Raw genomic sequence first — 13,853 nt, forward strand, 5'->3', positions numbered from 1 at the left:
GACTGTGAAGGATGTTCTTCACATGGGTGCTCATGCTCCTTAAATTCTTCAAGTGATTATCACAAAGGTCCATTAGTCACTAGATCTAGTGCTTATATACCTAATGAAAAACACAGGTGAGCTCTTCAAAGTTTCATTCCTAGGACAAAATCAGAAGTCCTAATTAGCTCAATGCAGACACAATTTCAAATCAGTCCAGATTATGACTTAGAAAACCTGCAAGTTTCAATTCGTACTTCCTAGCAGAAATTCTGTGCTTAGACACAAAATGCACTTGTTTGTGTGACTCCTCTTAGGACAACAGAACCATGCATTTAAAAGGTTTCCCAGAGAGGAAACAATGCATGTGACTTTTCTTCACAGAGCATAGCTCTATCTCCCCATTCCTGCTTTCTGCTCCATTACTGTTTCTCTTTCATACCTTGTCTCTTTTGTCTAAGCCTGTAAGCATATGGCATTTGACTGCTAGTCCTGGGAGACTTCACCTCACTTTCACCTTTAACTTAACTGAAGCATACAAGCATATATATCCACTGAGCTCTTTTTTAATGATTCCCATTTCTCCTGTTAGCAGAGTACCACACAGCTGCTCAAGAAAAGATAGGGTTAGATCAAATCTTTCTGTTATCCTCCCTGTGAAGTGAAAATGAACTTCACTCATCAGAATCATGCTTCCCATACAAAACCACTTGTCAATTCACAAACTCCAAGTTTGGTTTCACCACAATGCAACCAATTTTCTTGAACTCTGCTCCTACTAAGGGTACAAACATAGAAACTAAGTCTCTGATGTAAGCCATAAAACTCTAAGTATTTATTTTAATCACAATATTTGATGCATGAATCTATACTGCAGTTATACCATCAAGTCTCTCTTTCTAGCTCTCAAGTGAACATAAATGTCCCAAAACAACTGCATCAGCACTGAAGGTGGGAAACTGATAGTGTACCCAACTATTTCTAACTTGTCCCACAACAATTTGTTATTGTAAGTTAAGATGAATCTTGAACTAAAATGTACATAAGCACTGAGAAGACTTCAGCATCTACCTGACCAGCACCAGTGTGAGAAAGAGAGGACTGCAAAGCAGTTATACCACAGCAGACTAAGACTAATAACTGAGGTCTTTCGACAAAAAAAGGCAGGTGCTGCTAAATGAAACTTAGTTGTTCATGTGCCATTTCTTCCAAATTGTTTTAAATAAGATACTATTCAAATAAAGCTAAACAATTGCTCAAAATTGAAACTTTATCTTCATTTTTCTTAATATTTTCAGCTATTTTATGACAAATGATATATCACTTTGAAACTTATTTGAATCTTACTTTACAAGTTCAACTGTGTGACATTTCAATTTGGTCTTTACTTTTTTGGAACTGTGATCAAACCAAAAGTCAGTCATTTGCACAGCTTTATGCTATCCCTTAGCAACACAGATGGAGCAGGTGGGGAGTAGGTGGAGTGGATTATGAAAAAAGATGTCTCATTCTTTGCAGGAATGCATCAACCAAATCCTAGGTGCAAATGAAAAGAAGCTGTTTAAAGAGGAGTTGGAGAAAAATGAAAAGGTGATGGAATAGGAGTCTAACAAATACGCAGTACTTCTAAAAGCACAGACACTTGATATATCAGATGGTCAAAAAACCAATTATTAGCCAGTCATTTTAAACCTAGGTAATGAACCACTTAATACATTATCCTGAGTTTGAAAACTATTTCTTTTTTTTTTTAAATCAGTCTTGGATAAACAGTAAGTCTTTGTTCTTAAACCAGCACAATGCTAATGGTGCATTCAGTGCCAAAGTATCCCATAGGTAACATGGAATTCTGAAACTTAGATGAAGCCCTGAAAAGGTGATGAAATTTGTGTATATAACAGTACATGATCATCATAAATCATCATATATTTGGGTCCGTTATTTTCTCTTCTCTTCCTAGAGCAACAATAAACAGATTGCAACCACCAATAGAACAAGGGGACAAAGTCTCAAGTTGTGCCGGGGGAGGTCTAGGCTGGATATTAGGAGGAAGTTCTTCACAGAGAGAGTGATTGGCATTGGAATGGGCTGCCCAGGGAGGTGGTGGAGGCACCGTCCCTGGAGGTGTTCAAGAAAAGCCTGGATGAGGCACTTAGTGCCATGGTCTAGTTGACTGGATAGGGCTGGGTGCTAGGTTGGACTGGATGATCTTGGAGGTCTCTTATAACCTGGTTGATTCTAAGATGACTTAGATGATGCAAGGAACTTACCAGTACAGGATAACTTCCCACAGCTCTTCCTGAGTATTTGATGTATCAGGAAACCCCAAAACTCAAGGGAGAACAGTTAGCTGTCTTCTCCAAAGAGTCCAAAAGGCAAACTACCCGGCCAGATAACTTTTCACAACAACTGGATTAATACCTAATTGGCTAGACCTGTTCTGTCACTTCCCAGGTGGTGTGTTACATGGTTGAAACTATTGTTCAGGGATTTTTTTAACATAAATTCATTTTCTGGTTTACAGAATAGAGTTGTAAGCTTCTGTTTGAATGAAGTGGCTCTATAAAGAGCTTACATATTCTTCTTTAGCAAGACTTATTTAAAAGTCACAATCAAAACGTATTACAGGACAGAATTTCTTTCTCGTGGTAGTAAAAGAATCTTGAATCTTACTCACCAAATCAATTCTGCACCAAAAAAAAGAGTATCTGTCAAGTGTGGGCTGTTAGTGAATTCTACTACACATCTAGCAGACAGGCTAATACCATCCTCTGTAGACAGAGGGTAGCATAAAACAGCTGCTTCTTTTACAGAAATAAAGACAATGTGTCCTGTGACTGGTAGTTCTTAGATCACCATCACAGCACGTCAGGATTTACAGCTGCAAGGCACCAAAGCATAACATATTACTACAAGGAAACTAGTGCTAGAATAGCTGTAAAGGGTCAGTAAATCAAATACGGTTACCTTTTATAAGATTCCACCAAGGTACACATCTAACTGCTATAGAAGCATTTGCATAAATTTTGTCATAGGTTACTTGGTGTTTTGTTGTGTTTTTTAGTTGTTTGGGGGTTTTGGTTGCTTGTGAGTTGCAGGAGGGAATGTTTGGCTTTTTTTGTTTTTAATAGTTTTTTAACTCCTGCCTCATTCCTCCAACTCCAAACACTGATGGATTTGTATGTCTCTTGCTCTGGAATCTAAACAGACATACAGATCAACTAGTCTCTGCAGGCATTTGTGAGCACAGTTAGAATTTGAACTGTTTAATCATCTTTACAAAACAGTACCAATGGCCACTTTCCAAATCTACAACCTGCCTGCTATTCATTATATTAATTTTAAAAGCTTTATACTACCATTTTTTATGCACAAATACTTCATTACACTGAAAGGAGTATTTAATGAATATTTCATTCATTTTTCAGTTAACAAAAATCTGCTTTATTTTCTTTGTTCAATAAATCACTTTCACACTGAGGACAATCCTTGAACTGCTAAACCACACCTACATTTAGTGATGGCAAAAAGACTCTCCCAACAAAGCTGCTTCAGAGCAAAACAGCAGGAGAATGCAAAGCACCTGAAGAACCCTATAGACACAATAAATTAGTTTGGAAACTGCTGAAGTCATTGGTATATTCATGAATGCTGAGTATTCTACTTACTAGGTCATTCATGTTTGTCTGACTAGCTGGATGAATTTCTTCCAAGAACTCTAGCACATAGAATGTGTACCTGTCCATAAGATGAACACCAATTCCAAGATCAGGTTGATGCTTAAAAAAAACACAGACAATAGTTATTGAGCATTTGCAGACACACAACAGTTACTGAGCATTTGCAGAAAAAAATTCAGTATTCAGGAGACAGAACAGAGTGTAATAGCGTGTTACAAAAAGTTAAGCATAATGTTTTTTCATCCTTGGGCAAATTACACAAAGAAAATTACTAGCCATAAGGAAACATACTGATGACAAGCAGAGTAATAAAGTTTATTTTCATTTTTCTAGACTACATCCTGTTAATCTTCATGTTTGTCAGAAATCAGGAAGTCCCCTTTTAATGGTCCAGTACAGATTCATGGGTTGCCACAAGCTTCTAAGAAATAGACTAGGGAAAACAGCTATCTTACAGCACTGCATAGGTTCAGGTAATTCTGGACTTGCTGCCTTTGGTCTGGCTAGGACCTATTACACCTTGTGTAATTCCTCTGGGATGTAATTACAGCAGATGAAAGGTAGTGGGTAGGTTCTTTTTTTTTTTTTTTTATATCAGGTGTAAGAAGTCCTAATTGAATATTCTCCACATATCTTCCACAAGTCTTCCCATACAAAGGCAGTGCATGCATTGACCAGCAAAAGCACTGAAATCCATTGTTATCCTGATTCCTTGGGACAGTGCACAAAAGCAAGCAGGAAAATTACAAGTTTTGTCAAAACTATACTTTCTAACTAAATATCTTATGTGTTCAGCAATTAGAAAGGAACATTTTAAAGTCAACAGGATCTGTGCTTTTAACTTAGACATAGTGAAAGTTGTCTTAAGGATTACAAAAATCTACTTACTGATAAAGAATCTTCTCCTACTTGGCTGCTAGCCAAGGCCATTATATTAGGCGAATAAAACAGTTCGTACATAGATGCTCCTTGACAAGTATCAATAATAAACAACAATTCATTGTACCTGAAAGAAAGAAAACAGCCTCTTTACCCTTCTCTCTTTAGACAACACATATATACTTTGTTTTTATTTACCAGGACAGCTGCTAAACCTAAGGAACAGGAGAATTCACACCGACAGATTGCAAGATGCAAGTTTAGTCAAAACTATACTGTTACAGTTTGGGTGTTCCCTGCCCTCCCACACTAGACTCAGCTGGCTCTGGAAATATGAATGAAGCTTATTATTTACATCTGGCACAATATACAAGCAGATATTTACAGTCTATACAGTTATATACAGAAATATATAAGGGAAAAGGTAATACAGAAACACAACTCCCCTCTCAGAAACCCGAGTCCCTAGAAGGGGCTCTCAACCACCCCCTTCACCTTCCCCTTACCCCTCTCAACCTTGCCCCAGTCCCAGGGAAGAAATGGAGGCTCGGCCAGGGGGGTTAGGAAGCTAAGTGGGTTAGTCCAAAATGGAGAGTGAGGTTAGAGAGATGCAGCTCAGCCAGCAGCCCAAGTGAGACTGATTATCTAATGCTTTTATTTCTTGTTCCTATACATCTCAGCAAGGCTGTGAGCGAAGTAGAACATCACCATTGTTTTCTTTCCACAACCTGTAATCTAGTTCTTCTCACTAAAACATTCCAGCCTGCTTCAAACTAGCACATATACATTTGAACAACTACAACTGCAGAAAGCTGAAACCAAAAACTAAAGTTCTCCTTTTCAAATGAAAACTTTCAGGCAACTGTACGGGCACCGAATACTCTCACTGATGAAGTTAAGCATGGCCTATAAGTAAGATTCAAGGCACACTCAGGAAGTACGGTATTTAACTCCTAAATAATGCTTCTTTTCTTACCTTCTTTTCTGCCACATTTGTTCAAAGGCATCAGCAAGTTCTACATTTGTGATTTCTTCAGAATCTTGAAATTTTAGGAAACCATTTCCACCATGGCCTGACAGGAAAAGTCAGAAGTTAGACAAGTATGTACGTTAAATGAAGATACTCAGCCCAGGTGACTTTTTTTAATAAAGGGAACAAAAAGGGGGGTTCCAAGCACTTTTGCTGGAGTCTGTTTGGAGGAAAAAGGAGTGATCAGTACAGCAATAACAGTGCATAGTTTAAAAATGGAAACTGTATTTGCTAAGTACTGCCTTACAGGTTTTTTAATTAGTATGGCATGCCTGAAAAAAAAAAAAGAATCTCAACCAAACACATCCTTTTGTTGAGCCTTCTGTTTGAAAGACTGAAATCCCATCAGGAGTCCACACAAACAGGCCCAAACTGCAAACATCAAAAAATTATATACAAAAATCTGTAATTACCTGTCATATATATTAGAATATTGCTTCTGTCATCAGAGAGAAGACGTTTCGATCGTGGTGTACTTGGTGGGATTCTTCCTGTTAATACACGCAAGAAATTTTCAACAGTAACCTAAGAATAGAAGCATAAAGTAACTTCATGAAGAGAAAAACATTGATTAACAACTCTAGGATGGGTGACAAACTGAGGGAATATTAAACATGCAGCGTATCCAGATAGATGTAATATTGCATAGTATAAACTGCATAAGCAGATATTTTCTGTCAAAGGTTCTATTGCAGGTTTACAATCATGTAATATCTTTTACTTTATCCCATTAACATCACCCTGGTGCTTTTTTTTTTTACACCCAGTAAGCCTGTTATCATTACAATTTCTAAATACATTTTAACTCATCTGAAAACCTGTCAGCATATAGCTTTATTCTGCCAAAGCTGCCCAAGTACAACAAATTTCTCCAACATTAGTGCGTGCTACCGTGGAAAAATAAAAGTTTAAATTCCCTCTAATTCAGAAAAGGAAAAACAAGATGAATTTGATCACATAAGTTTTTGAGTTATCAGGTAGGACTTATCTGGATGGCAATAGTAAAATATCCTATACAACTTCCACTTCAGACAGATGTACCCAGCTTAAATGTTAGCAAAAAATCCACACTCAGGAAAAACACAACAAAAAGAATGTAATTATTTCAGTGTTTTGTATTTGCTCCTCTATACAAATCTTCAGAGCAAGAAAACATTTACTTAAATACGCTTCTATAAACCTTTAATAATGATTACATAGCAAATTAAACCATGCAATTGTCCAATTTAAGATCAATTGGTAAAGATATCCTCTGTTCAAAAGAATATTAGCCAAAAAAGCAAAGGTGACTGAGAATACCTATTTCTATACTGGTATATTGTGCTAAACTGTGAATATAAAGCTTCCTTCTTTAACTTCCAGCCAGCTGAGTCTAGTTTGGGTGAATTCATTGTGGGGTCAGGGAGGCAGGTAACTCCCAAACCATCACAAGTAAATACTCTACATCAATGATGAGGTTATGCCTTTCTGTGTTTGCAAGATGAGACACTGAACATTTTCAAATTTTCAAGTCATTTTCAGAAAAGAGAAATTTCAGCAATGTGCTTAGTCCTAATACATATTAGGAGCTACATATATTAACTATAGAGACTCCACCAACTAAAATAGCCAATACAGAACATGTTTCTAGTACAATAAACTTCAAATACAAACTCAACTATCAAGGAGCAAGGAGTGTGTGTTTTAAACCAGCTGATAAAAAAAACCCTGCCCAAATCCAGTAGTGTGAACAGAAAGACTTCCTTAGAATCCACAGATGTGTAATCTTGAAACCAACACTAAAAACAAAGACCTCATGATTAAATTAAAGCAGAGTCACCTCATAGCTTCTGTAATCCACTTCCACATCATCACCATAGACATTTAGCTCCATGTTTTTATGACTAAACACAGTAGCTGGTTTGGGATTTCTGGGATTACATGCCATATCATCTGCCAGCATCAGGACAATATGACTATGGAAAATGAGACAAATATGTTTCAGCTGGTTTACTTTCACATAACAGTCAAAAAGAAATAACAACACTATACCATGATAGCAACAATCACCTGTAACATTAAGATCACTCCTGGAAGTTTAAGTGAAACTTTGTTTAGTTACATTATATTTCTTTATGGACATCTTTGGTATTACAGAAATAGCACACATGGAAATGCAGCTAGCTGATTTTTATCTAGAGGGCAAAGTTAGGCCAGAAATGAGCATGAGAATAGGTGACATCAACTTTATGACACAGACTTGCCTGGACCTAGGCTAGCAGAACTCTGTACGAAAAATCTGGAGATTCTTACAGGGCACTAAATTTCATGAAGCACCATGGAAGAAATTACAGTCCATTTACACCTCCCCAGCCAGATTAAAAACATTTTGACAAATTTAAATGAAATGTGAGGAACATTTCTCATATCATTATACTACATCTGATACACTACTATATGATAATCTATGTTAATAGAATTTTCCTGAAGAAACAAGTGGGCTGACATGGGACATTTTGTTGTCTTCACAGTACTCAATATGAGTACATTCATAGTACCAAGATAAAAAATAACTTAGCATTTTGTAGTAAAGAAGGAAAGAAAACAGCACATTATAAAGGTAGTCAAACTTGTATGCAACCAAAGACCTACATTTCACATAGCAGAGTAAGGCTTGGGTCAAAATATGAAATAGTAAGTAGTCACTGCAGGCTGTATTAGAAAGAATGTACCAGAGACATCTGGAACAAGGTAACATCAGTCCTTCTCTTGGACAATCCTGTCTCAGATTCTCCTGAAAACTCTCTCTGTTTTCCCAAACGATGCTTACTCAAGGAAAGCTATCTATCCTGCAAAGAATTCAGACTCCGAGTAGTTGCAGATTTGGAAGCCTTATATTTTAGTACAGCTAAGGTTTCTAAGATATCCACACTGAAAGCAAATAAATTATCTCAGAGTAGTATTATTATTGATGAATTTATCAATTTTCACATTATGCTTTCACCAACTGACTAAGTGGTACAGGTTAGTGACCCAATAGCTCCCAATGTTTTTTAACTTCATTAGCCCCCTCCCAGCTGGAAGCCTTATTATAACTTGTTGCTTTTTCCTTTGAAGAATATCGCCACATTTTTCAACACACTGCTGCAATCACATTCTTCCTTTTTACTTTCATCCCGTTGAACTGAGAAATTCATTTTTATACTGCTTCAAAAACCAAGGGACATTTCACAGCACATCTGCAAGGAACTGTATCACTAAGGTTGCCTCACCTATCAGGAATGCCCAGTCTCTTGACACTTCTATACATGGAAAGAGTATTTGCCACATGACGATAATTAAACCAGAATCGAGAGGTACACACCTTGGGGGGAAAAAAGAAAGGCAGCATATTAAAAAGTGTAAAAGATACAGATAGTCCTGGCATGTTAAATCAGAAGATTGTAATTACAGAAGTACCATGAAACTAATAACAAATCAGAAAGAACACAGCAACATCAAGAAACTCATGATATAAGCTATATAAATCACTGTTGTGCCAAAGCTGAAGATACACATTAAAAACAAAGCCAACATTCTTAACATAGTGAGGCATGAAAAAATATCATAAAACCCAACTAAGAAAGTGGCACCTTAAGAAATAATTCAGTAATAGTAAGCAGGAAAACTCTTTTTTTTTTTTCATTTTCTTTCTTCACATCACATGGCAGAAAAAACAAAGGAAGAATTATCATCTTAGTAGCAAACTCATTCTGGGAGCATAAAGAATTGATGCAAAAGCCCCACACAGAGGAAAATACACTGCAATAAGTAAAAGCTAAGTGAGCTCTAACCAAAATTTGAATACAAATTCTCAAATCTTTCACAAAAATTCAGGTTTCATGGCAAAAATCAGCCATTTCTGCTCTGCAGTTGTTCTCTAGGCCAGATATTATTTAATCTGTCCACAAAAACCTCAAATCAATGAGATTTCAAGAGCCTTCAGAAGCAACCTGCTGTAGTTCCTTACTAGATTTGTCATTGTCCTTTCATTTCAATTTCCTACTTTGTTCCATTATCTGTTTAAAAGACTTGTAATTGCTGTCCTTGGTGTGGAAGAAGCACTTTAGAAGAGGTGACTTTAAAACAAAACAATAAAGAAAACAGAGATACTGTAACAATCATTTAAGACATCCCAGGCTTTCGGTACCTGACATCAATAAACGCCTCCATATTTGACTAGCAGCAACTGTTATAAAGCTTAATCATGAACTGAGAGAAATACAACCAGCAGAGAAACTGACAACAGAAAGTATTGCTCCTTGTTCCTAATTTTCCACCTTAATTGTGTCTTATGACTATCATTAAAAGCACCTATTTAAGTAGAACTTGAAGCCTAAATAATTCCAAGTTTGTACTCTGTAGAATAAAGAAATTATTATTTCTAATTCAATTAATTACTGTTAACTTTCCTTTTATATTGTTCAGTTTTAGTATCTAGAAAACAAACAGCTGCTACTGAGTAATTACAATAGTGTTCTGAAACAAATTAGTCATTAAGACCTGAATTGTGATTAAGAACCAATTGCACAGCATGATTCAAAGACAATAAAAGATTCATGGCAAAGAAAAAAAGAACAAAAAGCTAAGAACAGTTGATCTAAACATTATGTTGACCAAAATTATTTTATTCCAAGCCTGTTATCACAAGTTAACAGATTGAGTAAGAACAAAAATCAGAAATAAATTGTACCTTTCTGGTCAAAGAGGTATATTTCTCTGATATCAGGATTACACTGTTTTCCAATATGCAGTATGGCAATTTAACTGTTTCAGTGCTGTCAGAACTTTTGTTTTATTAAGCCTGCTATATATCTATACATTTTGTGTGCTTTAAATGCAGTCACATTGAAAAGATAATTTTATTACAGTGTAATAAAGCTGCAGCCACTATGTCAAATTCATTAATTTCCAAGTCTTCACCCTTCCCTTTCTTTCAAATGAACAGAATTTGCGTGTGACTGCTGCAATAAATTGTCGGCTTTATGGGAAGAAAACAACCTGGACCACACTTACCAAAACTGCCCAGTTATTTGTATGTCCACTTCTAAAGAAGTGTTCTGCTTGATCCTGAAAGATGGAGAAAATATAAGATTTTTTCCAGCAGTAAGAAATGATCACTCATATTTTTGCTGTTTCTACAAAACAAGGTTCAATGTATTTGTTTACCACAGTTTAGCACTGAGTAAATCTATCTCCCTTCAAGTATTCTTGCATCTTCCATGAAAGTTAATTGCTCCAAATGTTTGCCTGAAACTTGCTAAAGAACTATTAGTCACTTGCAGCTTAATTAAAAAGGCCACACATCTCTATTTCAAAGGACACTTTGAGAATAAAATAATATAATTTATCAACCTCCTGTTTCTTCATTAAGAGAAAAAGAGGCTTGGATTAACTTCTAGTTTCACTGTTCCTCTCATTTTTTTCAAAAGCAGGTAAGTGAATCGTCAATTTTAGCCCATTTTAATGCCAAGGATTTCTCTTCCAAAATCAGGACTTATGACAGCCTGCTCTATAAGCTGTGCTCTCTGCAGTAGCAACCATGCTCTGCAGAGGAGAGGACCATTTTTCTTTCGCAGATAGTATAAATAAGGACACAGAACGGGGCTAAGACTTTGCAGAGGCAAGGGAACAAGTCTGTTACAAAAGTAAGAATCCAGACTTCATGAAACACGCCTGAACATGAGCCAGTAGTGTGCCCAGGTGGCCAAGAGAGACAGTGGCATCCTGGCCTGCATCAGGAATGGTGTGGTCAGCAGGAGCAGGGAGGTCATTCTGCCCCTGTACTCTGCACTGGTCAGACCACACCTCGAGTACTGCGTTCAGTTCTGGGCCCCCCAGTTTAGGAAGGACACTGAGATGCTTGAGCATGTCCAGAGAAGGGCAACAAGGCTGGTGAGAGGCCTTGAGCACAGGCCCTACGAGGAGAGGCTGAGGCAGCTGGGATTGTTTAGCCTGGAGAAGAGGAGGCTCAGGGGTGACCTTATTGCTGTCTACAACTACCTCAGGGGTGGTTGTGGCCAGGAGGAGGTTGCTCTCTTCTCTCAGGTGGCCAGAGCCAGAACAAGAGGACACAGCCTCAGGCTGCGCCAGGGGAAATTCAGGCTCAAGGTGAGGAGAAAGTTCTTCACTGAGAGAGTCATTGGACGCTGGAATGGGCTGCCCGGGGAGGTGGTGGAGTCACTGTCCCTGGGGCTGTTCAAGGCAAGATTGGATGTGGCACTTGGTGCCATGGTCTAGCCTTGAGCTCTGTGGTAAAAGGTTGGACCTGATGATCTGTGAGGTCTCTTCCAACCCTGATGATACTGTGATCTTATTCAGATTGTTACCTCTCAGAGGGATACTGAGGTGACACCTCTGGTTTTACACAAAATATGTAATAGAAGTTTTTGTTAAAATACAAATAACACTGTACTTCAAGTAGCAAAATAGCTGCACATAATTAGTAATCCAAAGGCTCTAAAAGTGTTTCAGTGATTTTTGGTCGCATTTGTAACTCCTAGTACAGCAATTTTGTCTATAAAGCAGAATTCAAATGCAAACAACACTCCAGGTGTAGTATAGGCACTATGAGAAACATAACAACACCAAACCCCACCCCAAAAAAACCCCAAATCAATTAAAAAAAAAACCAAAACCCCACAACAAAACAAACCGCATAATTACTCCCACCTGAAGGACGGGAGGGCGGGGAACAGTATTGGCTTCTTTGGGGTGTGAATGCCTCACAGGTGCGCCAAGTAAGGCGAGGCCGGGCAGCCTGACCGCCCGTGAAATCGTAAAATCATAGGATGGGGTAGGTTGGAAGGGACCTCAAGAATCATCCAGTTCTCATTCTCTGCCACAGGCAAGGACACCTCTCACTAGTACAGGTCGCTGAAATCCTCATCCAGCGTGCCCTTGAACACCTTCAAGAGAGGGAGCATCCACAACCTCCCCGGGCAACCTGTTCCAGTGTCTCACCGCCCTCACTGTAAAGAGCCCTTTCCTAACAATGCCCGACACCCACCCTGCCTCTTAAATCAAACCTCTGCTCACACATCGCTTAGCCAGCAAATGCCCGGGTAAGGAACACTGAACGCTGATTACTGAAAGCTACACTGCGCAGCCAAAAAGAAACGTAGTTTCAGAAATCTGCGCACGCATTAAAAGGCAGAGCTGCTTCCACCCTAAACAAGTTTCAAGTTACAGGCACCTGAAGAGTCTCGTAGCTTCAGTGATGTTCTGCATCACTCGGTACAAATCCCCGCACCCCGAGAGGAGGCGAGCAGCCGCCTGACAGCCCCTCGCGTTACGCCCACGGGGCAGGACGAGGCGGGGCCGGGGAAGGTGAAGGACTGCCCGCCCAGGGGAGCACCACAGCCCGTCTGCTCGGCAGCCGGGGAGCGCTGCTTACAGGCTGTACACCCTAAGGCCAACATAACCCTTCTCAGAGCGGCACCAGTGCCTCAGGGCAGCTTCACGGACGTGGGCCCCACAGCAGCAGCGAGGCGAGCGGCCGAGACCGGCGGGCGCGGGCTCGGGGTCTGCTTGCGGCCGAAGGGATCCAGCAAGAGAGAACCTACGACACGGCGACACTCGCCCGCCCTCTTTCCCCGCCTGCTGATCCCACTAGTCTTCGTACCTGGACGCCGCTGGCGAGTACTGTGCCACAGCACCCCAAAAGCAGAGCTGCGGCGGCGCGGAGCCAGCAAACGCCGGGTGCCCGAGCCGCCATGTTACCCCGCCTCCTCCACAGGCTTTCAGCCTGCCGGAAGGGGGAGGCTGTCCCTGCGCATGCTCCGCGCCGCCGCCGCCAGAGGGATGCTGTGTGCGCTGTGTGCGCTGCCTCGGTCGGTCCTGGCGCCTTAGCCCCTAGTGTCCGTGTTCTGAGCCGCTGCTGACACCTGGTCGCGTATCAGAGTTTTCTCGGCCTTGCCAGCCCCTGTAGAGTTTGTTTGAAGTTAGATCTTTACAGAGCCCTGGCACTAACAGTGGCAGACCTCACCGTTGCCTTGAGCATACTCGCCCGATGTGACTGTCCTGAGGTGTAATGTAGCCGTAGCCTGACCTCGTCCATCCCTTGGACCAATCTGACTGATGGGCAAAAAAAAAACTCCACCTTTGCATCTCAACTCTTGCTTGTCAGGCTCTTGAGAATGTAATGACAGCCACCTACCAAATCTAAGCTCAGATCACTGAGCTTCGTTAAAGTTGCCATGAGGGCACAGTGAGTGGCATGGTGAGTTGCAGGCTGAGGGTGGCCTCAGGGTAGAGACGTCTTGTAG

At 39.8% G+C, this 13,853-nt stretch overlaps 1 protein-coding gene across 6 annotated transcripts in view; it reads right to left on the reverse strand.

Moving 5' to 3' along the window:
- Positions 1-13,347, reverse strand: part of PIGK (phosphatidylinositol glycan anchor biosynthesis class K) — a 73,719-nt gene extending 60,372 nt beyond the window's left edge. For 4 of the 6 annotated variants that reach the window (XM_064147837.1, XM_064147842.1, XM_064147841.1 and 1 more), the window contains exons 1-8: positions 13,211-13,345; positions 10,603-10,656; positions 8,820-8,911; positions 7,388-7,523; positions 5,982-6,093; positions 5,515-5,611; positions 4,548-4,665; positions 3,648-3,758 (exon numbers count right to left, since the gene is read on the reverse strand). In XM_064147837.1, the coding sequence (XP_064003907.1) occupies positions 3,648-3,758; positions 4,548-4,665; positions 5,515-5,611; positions 5,982-6,093; positions 7,388-7,523; positions 8,820-8,911; positions 10,603-10,656; positions 13,211-13,303 (813 nt within the window). In that variant the 5' untranslated portion in view covers positions 13,304-13,345. Of the gene's footprint in view, positions 1-3,647; positions 3,759-4,547; positions 4,666-5,514; positions 5,612-5,981; positions 6,094-7,387; positions 7,524-8,819; positions 8,912-10,602; positions 10,657-13,210 lie in introns of all 6 variants that reach the window. The other 2 variants (XM_064147838.1, XM_064147839.1) reach the window with 2 other exon arrangements.
- Positions 13,348-13,853: the final 506 nt, after the last annotated feature.

Source organism: Pogoniulus pusillus, chromosome 8 (genome assembly GCF_015220805.1).
Source record: "Pogoniulus pusillus isolate bPogPus1 chromosome 8, bPogPus1.pri, whole genome shotgun sequence".
In the NCBI taxonomy this organism is placed as follows: Eukaryota; Metazoa; Chordata; class Aves; order Piciformes; family Lybiidae; genus Pogoniulus; species Pogoniulus pusillus.